The 21,219-nt window shown below is 42.4% G+C and overlaps 1 protein-coding gene across 3 annotated transcripts in view; it reads right to left on the bottom strand.

Annotated features, from left to right (window-relative positions):
- Window positions 1-21,219, bottom strand: part of PTPRN2 (protein tyrosine phosphatase receptor type N2) — a 692,851-nt gene that overhangs the window by 446,411 nt on the left and 225,221 nt on the right. For all 3 annotated transcript variants that reach the window (XM_046020312.1, XM_046020314.1, XM_046020313.1), the window contains one exon: window positions 8,160-8,262. In XM_046020312.1, the coding sequence (XP_045876268.1) occupies window positions 8,160-8,262 (103 nt within the window). The remainder of the gene's footprint in view (window positions 1-8,159; window positions 8,263-21,219) is intronic.

The raw sequence follows: 21,219 nt of genomic DNA, 5'->3' as shown, positions 1-21,219 counted from the left end.
TTCTCCCCATGATCCTTTAGTCTTGCAAAGTTAAATTAAATTTTTTAATTTTATTTTCTCTTATTCTAATTTTTTTAACTTTTCCTCTTTCCTCTTTTAAAGTTTTTTAACTAGTTTATCTTAACAATACCTTTCTAAAAAAAATCTTTTTAAACCTTAATTATTATAGTCATATTTTATCCTTCATTGTATTTAACCTTATTTTTTGTATTCATATAGAGTTTTTTTTTTCCTAAAAATTTTGGGGATACAATTTCTTCTAATAGATCAAATTATATCCTAAATCTAGCACAGAGTTTTGATATAGTATCCAGCCTGAGCACATTCTCGAATTTTTTTTTCTTTTTTCTTTTTCCATCCAACTTATCGATTTCTTTTTTAGAATTTTTTTTAATTTTCATTTTTACAGTCATATTCCATCCTTTCATCGTGTTTACCCTTATTTTTCTATAAATATGTTTTTCTTTCTTTAAAATTTTGGGAGGTAGTTTCTTCTAAGAGACCAAAGTACACCCAAAGGGTCTTTGCACCATTTTAGCATTTTATTATTGTTCATATATTCTTATCTGGTTAAGATGACAAGGCAGAAAAACTAACCACACACACACACACACACACACACACACACACACACACACAAAGAACAAGAGGCAGTACCAGCGGCCAGGGACCTAATCAATACAGACATTGGTAATATGTCAGATCTAGAGTTCAGAATGATGATTCTCAAGGTGCTAGCTGGGCTTGAAAAAGGCATGGAAGATATTGGAGAAACACTGTCTGGAGAAATAAAATTCCTTCCTGGAGAAATAAAAGAACTAAAATCTAACCAAGCTGAAATCAAAAAAGCTATTAATGAGGTACAGTCAAGAATGGAGGCTCTTACTGCTAGGATAAATGAGGCAGAAGAGAGAATCAGTGATATAGAAGACCAAATGACGGAGAATAAAGAAGCTGAGCAAAGACAGACAAACAACTACTGGATCACAAGGAGAGAATTCGAGAGATAAGTGACACCATAAGACGAAACAACATTAGAATAATTGGCATTCCAGAAGAAGAAGAAAGAGAGAAGGGGGCAGAAGGTATATTGGAGCAAATTATAATGGAGAATTTCCCTAGTATGGCAAAGGGACAGGTGTCAAAATCCAGGAGGCACAGAGACCCCCCCCTCAAAATCAATAAAAATAGGTCCACACCCCGTCATCTAATAGTAAAACATACTAGTTTTAGTGACAGACAAAATCCTGAAAGCAGCTCGGGACAGTTAGTCTGTAACATACAATGGTAGAAATATTAGATTGACAGCGGACCTATGCACAGAGACCTGGCAGGCCAGAAAGAACTGGGATGATATATTCAGAATACTAAATGAGAAAAAGATGCAGCCAAGAATACTCTATTCAGCTAGGCTGTCACTGAAAATAGAAGGAGAGATAAAAAGTTTCCAGGACAAACAAAAATTAAAAGAATTTGCAAACACCAAACCAGCTCTATAGGGAATACTGAAAGGGGGTCCCCTAAGCAAAGAGAGAGCCTAAAAGTACTATACAAGAAAGGAACAGAGACAATATACAGTAATAGTCACCTTACAGGCAATACAATGGCACTAAATTCATCTTTCAATAGTTACCCTGAATGTAAATGGGCTAAATGCCCCAATCAAAAGACACAGGGAATCAGAATGGATAAAAAAAAACAAAACCCATCATTATGCTGTCTATAAGAAACTCATTGTAGACCCAAAGACACATCCATATTTAAAGTGACTGGGTGGAAAACAATTTACCATGCTAATGGACATCAAAAGAAAGCTGGGGTGGCAATCCTTATATCACACAAATTAGATTTTAAGCCAAAGACTATAATAAGAGATGAGGAAGGACTCAAGGGTCAAGACTCAAAGGGTTTGTCCAACAAGATCTAACAATTTTAAGTATCTATTCCACTAACATGCGAGCAGCCAACTATATAAACCAATTAATAACAAAATCAAAGAAACACATGAACAATAATATAATAATAGTAGGGGACTTTAACACACACCCCCCCTCACTGAAATGGACAGATCATCCAAGCAAAAGAATAACAAGGAAATAAAGGCCTCAAATGACACACTGGACCAGATGGACATCACAGATATATTCAGAACATTCCATCCCAAAGCAACAGAATACACATTCTTCTCTAGTGCACATGGAACCTTCTCCAGAATAGATCACATCCTGGGTCACAAAGCAGGTCTCAACCGGTATCAAAAGATTGGGATCATTCCCTGAATATTTTCAGACCACAATGCTCTGAAGCTAGAACTCAATCACAAGAGGAAATTTGGAAAGAACTCAAATACATGGAGGCTAAAGAGCATCCTACTAAAGAATGAATGGGTCAACCAGGAAATTAAAGAAGAATTGAAAAAATTCATGGAAACAAATGAAAATGAAAACACAACGGTTGGGGCGCCTGGGTGGCTCAGTGGGTTAAAGCCTCTGCCTTCGGCTCAGGTCATGATCCCAGGGTCCTGGGATCGAGCCCCGCATTGGGCTCTCTGCTTAGCAGGGAGCCTGCTTCCTCCTCTCTCTCTCTCTCTGCCTGCTTGTGATCTCTGTCTGTCAAATAAATGAAAAAAAAAAAAAAAAAAAAAAGAAAACACAACGGTTCAAATTCTGTGGGACACAGCAAAGGCAGTCCTGAGAGGAAAGTATATAGCGGTACAAACCTTTCTCAAGAAACAAGAAAGGTCTCAAGTATACAACCTAACCCTACACTTAATGGAGCTGGAGAAAGAACAGCAATAAAGCCTAAATCCAGCAGGAGAAGAGAAATCATAAAGATCAGAGCAGAAATCAATGAAATAGAAACCAAAAGAACAGTAGAACAAATCAATAAAACCAGGAGCAGGTTCTTTGAAAGAATTAATAAGATTGATAAACCCCTGGCCAGACTTATCAAAAAGAAAAGAGAAAGGACCCAAATAAATAAAATAATGAACAAAAGAGGAGAGATCATGACCAACACCAAAGAAATACAATTATAAGAACATATTATGAACAAATATACGCCAGCCAATTTGACAATCTGGAAGAAATGGATGCATTCCTAGAGACACATAAACTACAAAAACTGAACCAGAAAGAAATAGAAAACCTGAACAGACCCATAACCAGTATGGAGATTGAAGGAGTCATCAAAAACATCCGAAAAAACAAGAGCCCAGGGCCAGACACCTTCCCAGGGGAATTCTACTAAACATTTAAAGAATTAACACCTATTCTCCTGAAACTGTTCCAAAAAATAGAAATGGAAAGAAAACTTCCAAACTCATTTTATGAAGCCAGCATTACCTTGATCCCAAAACCTGGGCTGCAAGTTTGGTTCAACATCTGCAAATCAATCAATGTGATACATTGATAAAAGAAAGAACAAGAACCATATGACACTCTCAATAGACGCTGAAAAAGCATTTGACAAAGTACAGCACCCTTTTTTGATCAAAACTCTTCAAAGTGTAGGGATAGAGGGTATGTACCTCAATATCATCAAAGCCATCTATGAAAAACCCACCGCAAATATCATTCTCAATGGAGAAAAACTAGAGCTTTTCACTGAGATCAGGAACACAGCAGGACTGTCCACCATCAGCACTGCTATTCAACATAGTACTAGAATCCTGCCTCAGCAATCAGAGAACAAAAAGAAATTAAAGGCATCCAAACTGGCAAAGAAGTCAAACTCTCACTCTTCTCAGATGATATGATACTTTATGTGGAAAACCCGAAGACTCCACTCCAAATCTGCTAGAACCTGTACAGGAAATCAGTAAAGTGTCAGGATATAAAATCAATGCACAGAAATCAGTTGCATTTCTATACCCCAACAAGAAGACAGGAGAAAGAGAAATTAAGGAATCAATCCCATCTACAATTGCACCCAAAACTATAAGATACCTAGGAATAAACCTAACCAAAGATGCTAAGAATATACTCAGAAAACTAAAAAGTACTCATGAAAGAAATTGAGGAAGACACAAAGAAATGGAAAAATATTCCACGCTCATGGACTGGAAGAACAAATATCGTGAAAATGTCAATGCTACCTAAAGCAATCTACACATTTAATGCAATCCCTATCAAAATACCATGAGTTTTTTTCAAATAAATGGAACAAATAATCCTAAAATTTATATGGAACCAGAACAGATCTCGAATAGCCAAAGGAATATTGAAAAAGAAAGCCAAAGTTGGTGGCATCACAATTCCAGACTTCAAGCTCTATTACAAAGCTGTCATCATCAAGACAGTATGGTACTGGCACAAAAACAGACACACAGATCAGTGGAACAGAATAGAGAGCCCAGAAATGGACCTTCAACTTCATGGTCAACTAATCTTCGACAAAGCAGGAAAGAATGTCCAATGGAAAAAAGACAGTCTCTTCAACAAATGGTGTTGGGAAAATTGGACAGCCACATACAGAAGAACAAAACTGGACTATTTCCTTACACCACACACGAAAATAGACTCAAAATGGATGGAGAACCTCAATGTGAGACAGGAGTCTATCAAAATCCTTGAGGAGAACGCAGGCAGCAACCTCTTCGACCTCAGCCGCAGTAACATCTTCCTAGGAACATCGGCAAAGGCAAGGGAAGCAAGGGCAAAAATGAACTATTGGGACTTCATAGACATCAAAAGCTTTTGCACAGCAAAGGAAACAGTCAACAAAACCAAAAGACAACTGACAGAATGGGAGAAGATATTTGCAAATGACATAAAAGATAAAGGGCTATTATCCAAAATCTATAAATAACTTACCAAACTCAACACCCAAACAACAAATAATCCAATCAAGAAATGGGCAGAGGACAAGAACAGACATTTCTGCAAAGAAGACATCCAGATGGCCAACAGACACATGAGAAAGTGCTCCACATCACTCGGCATCAGGGAAATACAAATCAAAACCACAATGAGATATCACCTCACACCAGTCAGAATGGCTAAAATTAACAAGTCAGGAAACAACAGATGCTGGTGAGGATGTGGAGAAAGGGAAACCCTCCTACACTGTTGGTGGGAATGCAACCTGGTGTAGCCATTCTGAAAAACAGCATGGAGGTTCCCCCAAAAAGTTGAAAATAGAGCTGCCCTATGACCCAGCAATTGCACTACTGGGTATTAACCCTAAAGATAAAAATGTAGTGATCCAAAGGGGCATGTGCACCCGAATGTTTATAGCAGCAACGTCCACAATAGCCAAACTATGGAAAGAACCTAGATGTCTACAACAGATGAATGGATAAAGAAGATGTGGTATATATACACAATGGAATACTATGCAGCCATCAAAAGAAATGAAATCTTGCCATTTGCAATGGCATGGATGGAACTAGAGGGTATCATGCTTAGTGAAATAAGTCTATCGGAGAAAGACAATTATCATATGATCTCCCTGACACGAGGAAGTTGACAGGCAAAGTGGGGGTTCTGGGGGGTAGGAGAGGAATAAATGAAACGAGATGGGATCAGGAGGGAGACAAAGCATAAGAGACTCTTAACCTCACAAAACAAACTGAGGGTTGCTGGGGGGAGGGGTGTAGGGAGAGGGTGATGGGTTATGGACACTGGGGAGGGTACCTGCTATGGTGAGTGCTGTGAAGTGTGTAAACCTGACGATTCACAGACCTGCACCCCTGGGGCAAATAATACCTTGTATGTTAATAAAAATAATTTTTTTAAAAAGCAAAAAAAATTAATAAAAAAGAATAATAAAAAATTGAATGGTTTTTAAAATTATAATACAATTCTAAATGTCATACCAAGTTAACAAATTTGGAGATCCCTATGAAAAGGATGATCATTCTCTGCAAAAATACAAATGCCTCAATTTCACGCAGTAAAAACGTTTTGCCAACAGCCTTGGAAGACAATGAGTGTTAGGAGACATACCTCAAAGGAGGAGTATAAAAAATACGTACACCAGGAAACAGGTAATTTCAGTGCTAAAGAAGGTTTTGCAGAAAATTTGGGAAAAGAGGGAAAACCACTATCTGTACCATGACGACGATCTAACCATGACCATAGCTGCAGGGAGGGACAAAGCCAGGACGACAGCAGGGCCATGTGCCCCTGTCCTGGCTGCCGAGATGGTCCATCAGGCAGAGTGCCAACAGGAAACACCCGAAACCCGGAGGTCTGAGTATGTGACAGGACACTATTTGCAGAGGCGCACAGGACTGAGAGGAGTGACAGGGATAACCGTGGACAGCCACCGGAGCAACAGGACAGAGCGGGGCGGGGGGGTGTGGGATCAGACCCCCTGCCCAGGTCCCACTGCTATCCTAACCCCCTCCGCCCTGCCCTCTAAGCCGGGGTGATTCCCACTGGACAATGCCAGCCTCAGCCTGAGGACACAGGGACCTGCTCATGCGGCCGAGGAACACCCGTCCCTCAGGGGCAGAGCCAGGAGCAGGATGGCCAGGAATCTGGGGATACCCCAGCGAGTCTTCCCCAAACGGGCTCTGCTGTCAGAGCTGGGATGGCTGGTTTACTGAGGCTCAACTCTGTCAAGACATAAATTAAAATTCCAGCCTGGAGACGGCCAGGAGACCTGTCTTCATCAGCAACTGTCTTCCATGCTACAGACCCAAAAAGTATCTCTACAAAATAGCATAAATGAAAACTTACTTGCCTTAAATATAAAGGCTCTAAACTGAAAAAAAAAAAAAACAGAAAAGTATAAAAATACTTTTCACGTGAACAAAGATCATGCATAAAAATTCATATCTAAAATATGAAGAAAATTCCAATCTAAAATAGAAATATTTTTAAACTTTTAATCTCACTTAGTAAAAAAACAGCAAAGAGAAGGAACCGTTTTCACGGTAAAAGCGGCACCTTTTAGAAAAGACAGCACTGAGGCTGGTAAGAAGGGAGTCGGCTGGGGTCTGGTCAACGGCCTGACCTCGCCTGCAAAGGCTGGTCTTGGGGGACACGTGCTCTGGTGTTCCAGGTTGGCCGCGCAAGGAGCCGTTCTCTGCTCACCCTGGCCTTCCAGCTCGTCGGGGCTGCTGCGCCTCACGGGTAGTGACGTTCAATCTTCCTCAGTCGGAGGGAGCCGCGGGCAGCCCAGAGACGCCCACGTGGAAAGACCAGTACAAGGAGCACGAAATCGTCCGAACCAAAGCGGAAATTTGGGGAGCCGGACCTTGGTCTGCGTCGTTCCTCCTCACAGAGAGTCTCACACTTGCTCGCGACCAGCACGGACATCCTCTGCCGCAGGAGGCCCCGCAGGGAGACAGGCCGTGCCCACGGAGCGGCAGCACACGTCTCCGGCCCCCAGAAAACTCGGTGCGGCTGCCGGGAAGGCTGATGCGGCGAATGTGCTCGCAGTGTGTCCACGTCCCTTAGGTGTGGTCACTCGCTGTCCCTGCAGTTGTCAATGAGCCTCTCGGTGGCTTAGCTGCTTCCCTCGGTGGAGGAACACCAGCTTCAGGCAGATACTCAGGTTTTTGTGTTACTGAGGTTTTTCTAGCCCAAGTTTCAGAATAGTCTCTCTCGCGGGGAAACAGGACCTTCCAAACTTCCCGAAGCCTTTGCGGAAGGCCCTTTCCACCGTCTACGACCTTGAAGAATCTAGCGCCATGGCTGAGGCATGGCACAACCCCGGGGCTCCCTGTGGTCTGTCTTCGGACTAGGTTTCCACCTCCCCCCATCTCCTCCCCTCCAGGGCGAGGACAGGAATTAGGGACCCCGCAGAGTGTGCAGTGGGGATGAAATGAGGTGTCGCAGCTCAGTATAGCTGCTATGTTTTGGCAAAAGGAAAACCGTCATGACTAACTTCTGATCTTTGCACTAAAGTGAACATAAATTCTTACTGGGAAATGAGAAATCTTGACTTTTCTGCTTCCAGCCAAGGCTCTGAACAGGCAGGGCTTTGCAACATTCTTGGGGAAGGGAGGGAAGGGTCGCGGGGATGTCCGTCGTGAGGACAGCACACGGCTCGAGGGTCGTGCCGACGCGCCTGGGCACCCGGGCCAGGACTCGCGGGAGAGGGCAGCACCTTCCCACCCTCCGGACCGTCTGCGCCACAAAGAGGACGGGTGCAGACAGACACAAGCTCGATGGGGCCGGAGTGCGGCCAGAGAGCCGTCTCCTTACCTGGCTGTGGAGGAGGCTTCCAGATGTCGCAGGTAGGCGTGGGGCAGGTCTGAGAGCTCCTGGGCCATCACACGCTGGGTGTAGTCGTCCTGCCACGTGAAGCCTGGGGGAAGTCGAGAGCTGCATTATCAACCCCGAAGCTGAGCTAAAGCCCTTATTTCCATCTCCGGATAAGCTGCTGCCAATTCAACGTCTGCCCTCGACGCCATCAGCCACCCATGTCTCCCTCACCGTGGTCTTACTAAGGTCCCCTCTTTGCACAAGTCGCCGTCTTCCAAGAAAACGAGACCAGAACTAGGAGGGGCGTTTTGCCAGATGAGAAGCACAAGGCACGGGGTGCCATGGCCGGACACGAGGAGCTGTCGCCCGGGGCACATTTCACTTGGAAGAGGGAGGTGTCCCCGTGAGGGACGCAGACTTTCTCCTGGAAAGGCTCTGATCACCTGACCCAGACGTGTGCTCATCCGCCCACCACTGGGCCCCTCGGCTGCCTGCGCCCCACCACGTCTCGGGAACCCGTACTGGCTCCAGCCTGCCCGAGAGCCACACGGTGGAATGAAATAAGGGTATTGTTACCATGAAGGCAATTATCACGGGGCTTAATGTGCTGTATCTGGGAGCCAATTACATTATATTTATCCTCAAATGTTATGACAAAGAGCTTTATAACAAGAGCGAAGTAGTTACGAAGGCAAAATCCATGCGATTATGCATTAATTACACGCACTGCAGATCACATGATAATTATGCTCAGAATTACCAAGTAACTCCCAAGAATAATTATTGTGCAATTTGTACATTTTAGATCTTATGGTAACACTTTAGCACTTAGAACTACCCCATGCAATTATCCATAATTATCTAATCACTAAATATCATGTAATTACAGAGATATATTTTTATGCCCTGTTCAAAAACACATTACCCAAATCTTCAAATCAGGACGGCTCCGTGCCTGTTTGTGTGCGTGTGTGCGTGTGGGAGAGGGGGTCCAGAACTTGCTGCGAGAACCACATGTTCTGGGGAATAAAAAGAAGAGCTCAGCTGATATGAGCTGCCTTCGTGAACACACTTGAATTCTTTCTTCAAATGCAAACCTAACTTTTTTTTTCACACTTACAAATGGCAACATTCAAACCGTTGGAACATTTCTAAAACTCGAAAGGCATTACCCCAAAGGGAAGCTGACGGGAAAACTCGCCAAACAGGCTGGCCTCCTGTGGCAATTTGTTCTACGCTGCTCGGCTTGAATATAACATTTAGAGAACGGTCGCGGCAGGGAGACGCGCCCCACAGTCACTGTTACCCTCACTTAGGGTTAACTGTACTTTGTAATAAGCACGAAGCTTCCATTTGCCAAAAGCAACTAAAAAAACCAGCCATATGAAGTGTGTGCTCGGGTGACTGTCAACCGCTGGTTGAAGCCCCAGGAGACGTTCAGCCAAAAGCACAGTCGCAGTGTCAGAGTAGTACCCAGCTCTGCGGGTTTAGGAAATCAGCACAGTCTAAACACACCATTCCAGAAGGGGGGTCTTAATACCTATCAGGAAGCAGAAAAATCAAGAGCAAAAGGAAGTTCGTATAAAAAACACTTTCATCTATAAAATTTAAAATAATAAAACATCAATGGTATTTTTTACCTAAACAGCAGAAAAGTCTAAGCTATGGCGATTCTGGGGTCCGTGAGGAGGACGCAGTCACCACAGTTGGCCAGCTGACAAAGGTGCCACATACAGGCCATCGGGGAGGGACCCTGAGCCCTAGACTGGCTTCGAAGCTTCCCTGGGAACAGGAAGAAAATGGGCTCTTGGATATAGAAACCAGAGCAACGCATACACTTGGGATCAGGTGTCCTCTCTGAACGCCTATCGAAGGCCTCTTGGAGAAGCTAAGCCCTGGGAAGAGAAGACCTGCTTCCAGGAAGACGGAGAAGAGGTGCTTTCCCCGCCCTTCCCACCAGGCATGGGGAAAACCCTGGCGATGACGTGCACGGGAGGCTGTGAAGGAAGGACAGGACACAGGCTGTGCGCTCCCAGGGAATCAGAGGAGCCACACATGCGGGGTTCCCGGGGCTGTCCTCTGGCCTGTGCACCTCACACTGGAGCTGAGGCAGCGACCTGGGAGCACCAAGGGCAGGTGAAACCCTGAGGTCAGCTGTCCCCAGCCAGAGGGCCGGGAAAGGACTGACTCGGCACATTTCAGACGGTAACAGCTTTCCTCCCGTCAAATGCCACCAAAAGAAGCAAAGCCCACCCACGCCCATGCTAACAAAGACCAAGTGGACCCTGCATCCTCTCTTGTGAAGCCAGAATGAGGCCCCTGACCTCCCCTGACCCTGCCAGGGTCAGCGGAGCAGTCAAGCAGGGAGTGGGCGTACACCCACCCCCATGTCAGACCCCGCGTGGAGAACACATGGGGGTTCAAACTCCCCACCCACCCGCCCAGCACGTGGACAAGACCCCGTCCCTCAGATGTCAGCAGAGATCTAGTGGGGAACCTGGATTCCCACCTCCGTGTTAGTAAGAGAGACCCCCCCCGGACACACATTTCCCCACCACTCGGCCGCCAGCCTGCCTGCTCCCCACCACATCTCGGGACTTTGTTCTAACTCCAGTCTGCCGGAGTGGCTGGTATAGTGTCCGAAAAAGCTGTGAACCACGAGGCTTAAATGAGATCCAGAGTCACAGAATAGAAGGCTAAAATGTTCGGGTTTCAACAGAAAATTAGTTGTCACACCAGAACTGGGACGATCTCAGTCTGCAGCCACTAACACCAAGGCTGGAAGATGCCAGCATTGCCTGCCAAGGATTGTACAGCAGCCTTAACAAAAGTGTTTCAGTGAACAGCTATGAGCATACTTGAAAGAAATGAAAAACTAGAAGGCTTATCAAAGGAGTAGGAAGTCTCAGCAAATAAATATAGAAAGAACGAAATGGAAATATTACAAATGAAAAAGACAGTAACCAAAATAAGCAGCTCAAGTAGGTGCACTAAATGGGAGGATGAGGGACGGAGGGAAAAATTCATAAACCAGGAAAAAACCAGAAATCACCCAATTCCAACATCAGAGAGAAAATAGTATGGGGGGGGAGAAAAAGCATGGACAGAGCCTCAGGGAGTATGGGACTATAATAAGAGATCTAACAGCCATATCATCAGAAGGGGAGACAAGGAAGGCCGGGCTGAAAGGGCATTTGGAAACATGATGGCTGAAAATTCAACTTTGGCAAGAGATAGAAACCTAAAGATTCACAAAGCTGAGCACCTGAACGGGGTAAACCCAATCTCCTCCAAGACACACACTTAAACTTCTGAAAACTAAATGCAAAGAAAAAATCTTGACAGCAGCCAGAGAAAAATGACACCTTACCTATGAGGGAATCACAACCCAATGACAAAGGATTTTCCAACAAAAACCAAAGAGGCCACAAGGAAATCACACAACATTTTTCAAGTGCTGGAAGAAAGGAACCATCTTGAAACAGCCCTGAATCCCGAACATCTACCAATCCAGATACCTATCAAAAATATCCTTCAAGGGGACTCAGTCAGTTAAACATCTGACTTTGGCTGAGGTCATGATGATCCCAGGGTCCTGGGATCGAGTCCCACATTGGGTTCTTTGCTCAGCGAGGAGCCTGTTTCTCTCACTGCCTGCCACTCCCCCTGCTTGTGCATTCCCCCTGACAAATACAGAAAAAAAATCTTTAATTAAAAAAAAAATCCTTCAAGAATGACAGGGAAATTAGGACATTCTCGAAAACAGAAAAACAAGACTATTGCTTACAGCAAACGTGTCCTAAAACAATTGCTAAACAAATTTATTTAAATAGAAGGCAAAGACGGAAGAAGGAACTTTGAAAGATCAGGAAGGAGAAAAGAATGTGGAAAGTAAAGGCGACTAGTTTTCCTTCTCTGGAGTCTTGTCAATTATGTTTGACTGTTGAGGCAGACACGAAAACACTGTCTGTTGTACTCCTAAATGTGTGTAGAGGAAACATTCAAGATAATTACAATAAAGAGAGGGGACGAGCCATAAAGGGAGGTAAGTTGTCTACACCCTACTCTAACTGGTAAAATAACGACCATATACTGTGATTAGTTCTGTATATATAATGTGATAACTTGACCAACCACTAAAAAAGACTATCAAGTGATACAGTCAAAACCCTGTAAGACAGGAGGAGGAGTCAAGATGGCGGAGAAGTAGCAGCTGAGACGACATCAGGTAGCAGGAGATCAGCTCGATAGCTTATCTAAACATTGCAAACACCTACAAATCCAACGGGAGAGCGAAGAGAAGAAGAACAGCAACTCTAGAAACAGAAAATCAACCACTTTCTGAAAGGTAGGACTGGCGGAGAAGTGAATCTAAAACGACGGGAAGATAGACCGTGGGGGAGGGGCTGGCTCCCGGCAAGCGGCGGAGCAACGGAGCACAACATCAGGACTTTTAAAAGTCTGTTCCACTGAGGGACATTGCTCCAGAGGCTAAACCGGGGTGAAGCCCACGTGGGGTCAGCGTGGCCCCAGGCCCCGCAGGGTCACAGAAGGATCGGGGGTGTCAGAGTGTCGGAGAGCTCGCAGGTATTAGAACGGAGAAGCCGGCTGCAGAAACAGAGCCGAGGACTGAACTCTCAGCTCGGGGTTACCTTGAACTGGTCGTGGGCTGGGTGAGCTCGGAGCGCGGGTAGAGGCTGGGGATACGGGAGTGATTGGGTGCTGTCCTCTGGGGGCGCATTGAGGAGTGGGGCCCCAGGCTCTCGGCTCCTCCGGGCCGGAGACTGGGAGGCCGCCATTTTCATTCCCGTCCTCCGGAACTCTACGGAAAGTGTTCAGGGAACAGAAGCTCCCAAAAGCGAACCCGAGCCGATTACTTAGTCCGGCCGCCGGTAAGGGCGGTGCAATCCCGCCTCGGGCAAAGACACTTGAGAGTCACTACAACAGGCCCCTCCCCCAGAAGATCAACAAAATATCCAGCCAGGACGAAGTTCATCTATCAAGGAGAAAGCAGATTCAATTCCTAAGACAGCAGCGCAATTCCAGAGGAGGAAAAAGCAAAGCACGGAACTCATGGCTTTCTCCCCATGATTCTTTAGTCTTGCAGCTACTTCAATTTTTTTTTCTTTTTTCAATTTTTTTTTCTTTTTTTCAACTTTTTTTTCTTTTTTCTTTGTTCAATTTTTTTTCTTTTTTCTTCTTCTGCTAAATTTTTTAAAACTTTTACCCTTTTCTGTTTTAATGTTTTTTGACTAGTTTATCTAAATATATATATTTTTTCTTTCTTTTTTATATTTTTTCTTTATTTGTTTTATTTTTTAAATTTTTTTCTTTTTTTTTTTCTGAACCTCTTTTTATCCCCTTTCTCCCCCCCACAATTTGGGGTCTCTTCTCATTTGGTTACAGCGCATTTTTCTGGGGTCTTTGCCACCCTTTTAGTATTTTATTTTCTCCTTCATATCCTCTTATCTGGACAAAATGACAAGGCGGAAAAAATCACCACAAACAAAAGAACAAGAGACAGTACCGAAGGCTAGGGACCTAATCAACACAGACATTGGTAATATGTCAGATCAAGAGTTCAGAATGACGATTCTGAACATTCTAGCCGGGCTCGAAAAAGGCATGGAAGATATTAGAGAAACCCTCTCTGGAGATATTAAAGCCCTTTCTGGAGAAATTAAAGAACTAAAATCTAACCAAGTTGAAATTAAAAAAGCTATTAATGAGGTGCAATCAAAAATGGAGACTCTCACTGCTAGGATAAATGAGGCAGAAGAAAGAATTAGTGATATAGAAGACCAAATGACAGAGAATAAAGAAGCCGAACAAAAGAGGGACAAACAGCTACTGGACCATGAGGGGAGAATTTGAGAGATAAGTGACACCATAAGACGAAACAACATTAGAATAATTGGGATTCCAGAAGAAGAAGAAACAGAGAGGGGAGCAGAAGGTCTATTGGAGAGAATTATTGGAGAGAATTTCCCTAATATGGCAAAGGGAACAAGCATCAAAATCCAGGAGATGCAGAGAACCCCCCTCAAAGTCAACAAGAATAGGTCCACACCCCGTCACCTAATAGTAAAATTTACAAGTCTTAGTGACAAAGAGAAAATCCTGAAAGCAGCCCGAGAAAAGAAGTTTGTAACATACAATGGTAAAAATATTAGATTGGCAGCAGACTTATCCACAGAGACCTGGAAGGCCAGGAAGAGCTGGCATGATATATTCAGAATACTAAACGAGAAAAACATGCAGCCAAGAATACTCTATCCAGCTAGGCTATCATTGAAAATAGAAGGAGAGATAAAAAGCTTCCAGGACAAACAAAAACTGAAAGAATTTGCAAACACCAAACCAGCTCTACAGGAAATATTGAAAGGGGTCCTCTAAGCAAAGAGAGAGCCTAAAAGTAGTAGATCAGAAAGGTACAGAGACAATATACAGTAACAGTCACCTTACAGACTAATAATGGCACTAAATTCATATCTCTCAATAGTTACCCTGAATGTTAATGGGCTAAATGCCCCAATCAAAAGACACAGGGTATCAGAATGGATAAAAAAACAAAACCCATCAGTATGTTGCCTACAAGAAACTCATTTTAGACGCGAAGACACCTCCAGATTTAAAGTGAGGGGGTGGAAAACAATTTACCATGCTAATGGGCATCAGAAGAAAGCTGGGGTGGCAATCCTTATATCAGATCAATTAGATTTTAAGACAAAGACTATAATAAGAGATGAGGAAGGACACTATATCCTACTCAAAGGGTCTGTCCAACAAGAAGATCTAACAATTTTAAATATCTATGCCCCTAACGTGGGAGCAGCCAACTATATCAACCAATTAATAACAAAATCAAAGAAACACGTCAATAATAATACAATAATAGTAGGGGACTTTAACACTCCCCTCACTGAAATGGACAGATCATCCAAGCAAAAGATCAACAAGGAAATAAAGGCCTTAAATGACACACTGGACCAGATGGACATCACAGATATATTCAGAACATTCCATCCCAAAGCAACAGAATACACATTCTTCTCTAGTGCACATGGAACCTTCTCCAGAATAGATCACATCCTGGGTCACAAATCAGGTCTCAACCGGTATCAAAAGATTGGGATCATTCCCTGCATATTTTCAGACCACAATGCTCTGAAGCTAGAACTCAATCACAAGAGGAAAGCTGGAAAGAACACAAATACATGGAGACTAAACAGCATCCTTCTAAAGAATGAATGGGTCAACCAGGAAATTAAACAAGAACTGAAAAAATTCATGGAAACAAATGATAATGAAAACACAACAGTTCAAAATCTGTGGGACACAGCAAAGGCAATCCTGAGAGGAAAATATATAGCGGTACAAGCCTTTCTCAAGAAACAAGAAAGGTCTCAAGTACACAACCTAACCCTACACGTAAAGGAGCTGGAGAAAGAACAAGAAAAAAACCCTAAACCCAGCAGGAGAAGAGAAATCATAAAGATCAGAGCAGAAATCAATGAAATAGAAACCAAAAAAACAATAGAACAAATCAATGAAACTAGGAGCTGGTTCTTTGAAAGAATCAATAAGATTGATAAACCCCTGGCCAGACTCATCAAAAAGAAAAGAGAAAGGACCCAAATAATAAAATCATGAATGAAAGAGGAGAGATCACAACTAACACCAAAGAAATACAGACAATTATAAGAACATACTATGAGCAACTCTACGCCAACAAATTTGACAATCTGGAAGAAATGGATGCATTCCTAGAGACATATAAACTACCACAACTGAACCAGGAAGAAATAGAAAACCTGAACAGGCCCATAACCAGTAAGGAGATTGAAACAGTCATCAAAAATCTCCAAACAAACAAAAGCCCAGGGCCAGACAGCTTCCCAGGGGAATTCTACCAAACATTTAAAGAAGAACTAATTCCTATTCTCCTGAAACTGTTCCAAAAAATAGAAATGGAAGGAAAACTTCCAAACTCATTCTATGACGCCAGCATCACCTTGATCCCAAAACCAGACAAGGATCCCACCAAAAAAGAGAACTACAGACCAATATCCTTGATGAACACAGACGCAAAAATTCTCGCCAAAATACTAGCCAATAGGATTCAACAGTACATTAAAAGGATTATTCACCACGATCAAGTGGGATTTATTCCAGGGCTGCAGGGTTGGTTCAACATCCGCAAATCAATCAATGTGATACAACACATTAATAAAAGAAAGAACAAGAAAAATATGATAATCTCAACAGATGCTGAAAAAGAATTTGACAAAGTACAGCATCCCTTCCTGATCAAAACTCTTCAAAGTGTAGGGATAGAGGGCACATACCTCAATATTATCAAAGCCATCTATGAAAAACCCACCGCAAATATCATTCTCAATGGAGAAAAACTGAAAGCTTTTCCGCTAAGGTCAGGAACACGGCAGGGATGTCCATTATCACCACTGCTATTCAACATAGTACTAGAAGTCCTAGCCTCAGCAATCAGACAACAAAAAGAAATTAAAGGCATCCAAATTGGTAAAGAAGAAGTCAAACTATCACTCTTCGCAGATGATATGATACTATATGTGGAAAACCCAAAAGACTCCACTCCAAAACTGCTAGAACTTGTCCAGGAATTCAGTAAAGTGTCAGGATATAAAATCAATGCACAGAAATCAGTTGCATTTCTGTACACCAACAACAAGACTGAAGAAAGAGAAATTAAGGAGTCAATCCCATTTACAATTGTACCCAAAACTATAAGATACCTAGGAATAAACCTAACCAAAGAGGCTAAGAATCTATACACAGAAAATTATAAAGTACTCATGAAAGAAATTGAGGAAGACACAAAGAAATGGAAAAATGTTCCATGCTCCTGGATTGGAAGAATAAATATTGTGAAAATGTCCATGCTACCTAAAGCAATCTACACGTTTAATGCAATCCCTATCAAAATACCGTCCATTTTTTTCAAAGAAATTGAACAAATAATCCTAAAATTTATATGGAACCAGAAAAGACCTCGAATAGCCAAAGGAATATTGAAAAAGAAAGCCAAAGTTGGTGGCATCACAATTCCAGACTTCAAGCTCTATTACAAAGCTGTCATCATCAAGACAACATGGTACTGGCACAAAAACAGACACACAGCTCAGTGGAACAGAATAGAGAGCCCAGAAATCGACCCTCAACTCTATGGTCAACTAATCTTCGACAAAGCAGGAAAGAATGTCCAATGGAAAAAAGACAGCCTCTTCAATAAATGGTGCTGGGAAAATTGGACAGCCACATGCAGAAAAATGAAATTGGACCACTTCCTTACACCACACACGAAAATAGACTCCAAATGGATGAAGGACCTCAATGTGAGAAAGGAATCCATCAAAATCCTTGAGGAGAACACAGGCAGCAACCTCTTCGACCTCAGCCGTAGCAACATCTTCCTAGGAACAACGGCAAAGGCAAGGGAAGCAAGGGCAAAAATGAACTATTGGGACTTCATCAAGATCAAAAGCTTTTGCACAGCAAAGGAAACAGTTAACAAAACCAAAAGACAACTGACAGAATGGGAGAAGATATTTGCAAACGACATATCAGATAAAGGGCCAGTATCCAAAATCTATAAGGAACTTAGCAAACTCAACACCCAAAGAACAAACAATCCAATCAAGAAATGGGCAGAGGACAAGAACAGACATTTCTGCAAAGAAGACATCCAGATGGCCAACAGACACATGAAAAAGTGCTCCTCGTCACTCGGCATCAGGGAAATACAAATCAAAACCACAATGAGATATCACCTCACACCAGTCAGAATGGCTAAAATTAACAAGTCAGGAAATGACAGATGCTGGAGAGGATGCGGAGAAAGGGGAACCCTCCTCCACTGTTGGTGGGAATGCAAGCTGGTGCAACCACTCTGGAAAACAGCATGGAGGTTCCTCAAAATGTTGAAAATAGAACTACCCTATGACCCAGCAATTGCACTACTGGGTATTTACCCTAAAGATACAGACGTAGTGATCCGAAGGGGCACGTGTACCCGAATGTTTATAGCAGCAATGTCTACAATAGCCAGACTATGGAAAGAACCTAGATGTCCATCAACAGATGAATGGATAAAGAAGATGTGGTATATATACACAATGGAATACTATGCAGCCATCAAAAGAAATGAAATCTTGCCATTTGCGACGACGTGGATGGAACTAGAGCGTATCATGCTTAGTGAAATAAGTCAATCGGAGAAAGACAACTCTCATATGATCTCCCTGATATGAGGACATGGAGAAGCAACATGGGGGGTTAGGGGGATAGGAGAAGAATAAATGAAACAAGATGGGATTGGGAGGGAGACAAACCATAAATGACTCTTAATCTCACAAAACAAACTGGGGGTTGCTGGGGGGAGGTGGGATTGGGAGAGGGGGAGGGGGCTATGGACATTGGGGAGGGGAGGCGAACCATAAGAGACTATGGACTCTGAAAAACAACCTGAGGGTTTTGAAGGGTCAGGGGTGGGAGGTTGGGGGAAGAGGTGGTGGGTAATAGGGAGGGCACGTTTTGCATGGAGCACTGGGTGTTGTGCAGAAACAATGAATACTGTTACGCTGAAAAAAATAAATAAAATGGGAAAAAAAAAAGTAATCTACCCAGGAGACACTTCAAAAAAAAAAAAAAAAAAAAACAAACCCTGTAAGACAAATCAATAGGGATTTCTAAAAAATTGTTTACATAACCTTAAAGGAATGCAGAAAAAAGAAAAGAGAGAAAAAAAAGAACAGAAAATAAATAATAAAATGGCAAAATTAACATCAATAATTACATTAAATGTAAACGGGCCAAATATCTCAGTGAAAAGACATTGACTAAGTGGATTAAAAGAGCATGATCCAACTATACGTTGCTTATATGAGACTCAGTTCAAATATATGCTACAGAAAGAGATTATCACGCAAGCATCAATCAAAGGAAGCGGTGGTTACAGTAATAACAGATAAATTACTCATTAAAACAAACAAAATTACCAGGGACAGAGAGATACTATATAATGATAAAAGAGCAAATCTCCAAGAAGACCTAGGAATCCTAAATATATATGCACCAAACAACAGAGCTGCAAATACGTGAAGCAGAAACTGGCAAAACTGAAAGGAGAAACAGACAAACCCACCATTATAGTTGGTGACTTCAACATCACTTTTTTAGCAACTGAACAAATAAAGAGAAAATCATCAAAGCTGGAGAAGAAAACGGTCATCAATCAGCAGTTCTAATCAGCATTTACAGAACACTCCTCCCAAGAAGAGCAGAGCACACACTCTTCTCAAGCACCCACAAACATGGACTGAGATGACAGCCTGGACAAAGAAACAAATCATGGCAAAAGTGAAAGAATCAGAATCATCTGAAGTGAATTCTTCAGTCTCAATGGAGTCAAACTAGAAACTAGTAACATATCTATAATAAGAAAATCTCCAAACACTTAGAAATTAAACAAGCTTCTCAATAACCCATGGGTCAAAGAAAATCCAAGGGAAAAATACTGAATGAAAAGGAAAATGCAACAAGGAAATTTTGTGAGACACAGTTAAAGCTGTGCTAAGAGTGAAGTTTTAGCACTAAATGTTCACGTTTTTTTATTAAGTCTCAAATCAATCATGTAAATGTACATATCAAGAAGCTAGGAAAAGGAGAGCAAAAATAAACTCAAAGAAAGTAGAAGGAAGGCAATAATAAAGACTGGAAATCAGTATTATTGAAATCAGAAAAAAGAAAAACAGAATTCAGTGAAAACAAAAGCCAGTTCCCCAAAAAGATCAGCAAAATTGACAAACTTCTAGCAAGACTGACAAAGGAAAAAAGAAAGCAGTCACAAATTACCAGTATCAGCAACAAAACAGATGATATCAATACAGACCCTGCAAGACCTCATAAGGGAAAAAACAGGTCTACACACATAAATGTAGCAACTTCCATGAATTGGACCAAGTCCCCAAAAAACACAAACTACCACATCTCACCCAATTTAAATAGATCGTTTCACAGCCCTATCACTATTAAGGAAATTGAACTCATAATTTTAAACCTCCCCAAAAAGAAATGTCAGACCCAGATGATGTCACTGGAGAATTTTACCAAATATTTAAGGAAGAATTAACATGAATTGTAGGCTATCCCTTCCAGAATATGGAAGAGGAAATAATTCTCAATTAATTTTATGTAGCTAAGATTAATCTAATACCAAAAACAAAGACCAAAGAGAGAGAAACCTATAGGACAATATCCCTCATGAATACAGACATAAAAATTCGTAAGAAAGTTATCAGTACATAATAGCCAGCAACACGTAAAAACAATTATATCATGGGTTTACTCCAGATAAGCAAAGCTGGTTCAAACTTCCAAAATAAATCAATGTAATCCAACACAATAATAAGCTAGAAAAAAATCACATGGTCTTATCAATGCAGAAAAAGTATTTGAAAACGTTCAGCCCCCATTCATGATGAAAACATCTGAGAAGAATGGGAATTGAGGGGAAATTCATCAACTTGGTAATGAACATCCACGAAAGCCTACACTTGACATTGTAGCTAATGGCGAGAAATTAGATTTCCATTTACAATCTGGAAAAGGCAAGGATGCTTCCCCTTCACCACTTTTGTTCAACAGAGCTCGAAGCTCTACCCAGCGCAATAGGACAAGATAAAGAAAAAAAGGCAAGCAGATCAGAAAGCCCCGGCAAGCGCCCCGGGACGGCCTTCAAAGCTTCCCCAACTGTGACCTTGTGTAAATCCTTCCAATGCCGGGTCGATTCTGCCCCCAGCCCCAGATTTAGTCATAATTCCTTCCGTAGTGGATCTGTTGACACACTTTACCTTTATTTATGATTTTTAAAGATTTTATTTATTTATTTGACAGACAGAGATCACAAGCAGGCAGAAAGGCAGGCGGGGGGGGGGAAGGGGGCTCCCCCTGAGCAGAGAGCCCGATGCGGGGCTCGATCCCAGGACCCTGAGATCACGACCTGAGCCGAAAGCAGAGGCTT

Source organism: Meles meles, chromosome 10, assembly GCF_922984935.1.
Source record: "Meles meles chromosome 10, mMelMel3.1 paternal haplotype, whole genome shotgun sequence".
NCBI lineage: Eukaryota > Metazoa > Chordata > Mammalia > Carnivora > Mustelidae > Meles > Meles meles.
Note: the sequence above shows the minus strand (reverse complement) of the source record. Positions and strands in the feature narration are given on the sequence as shown.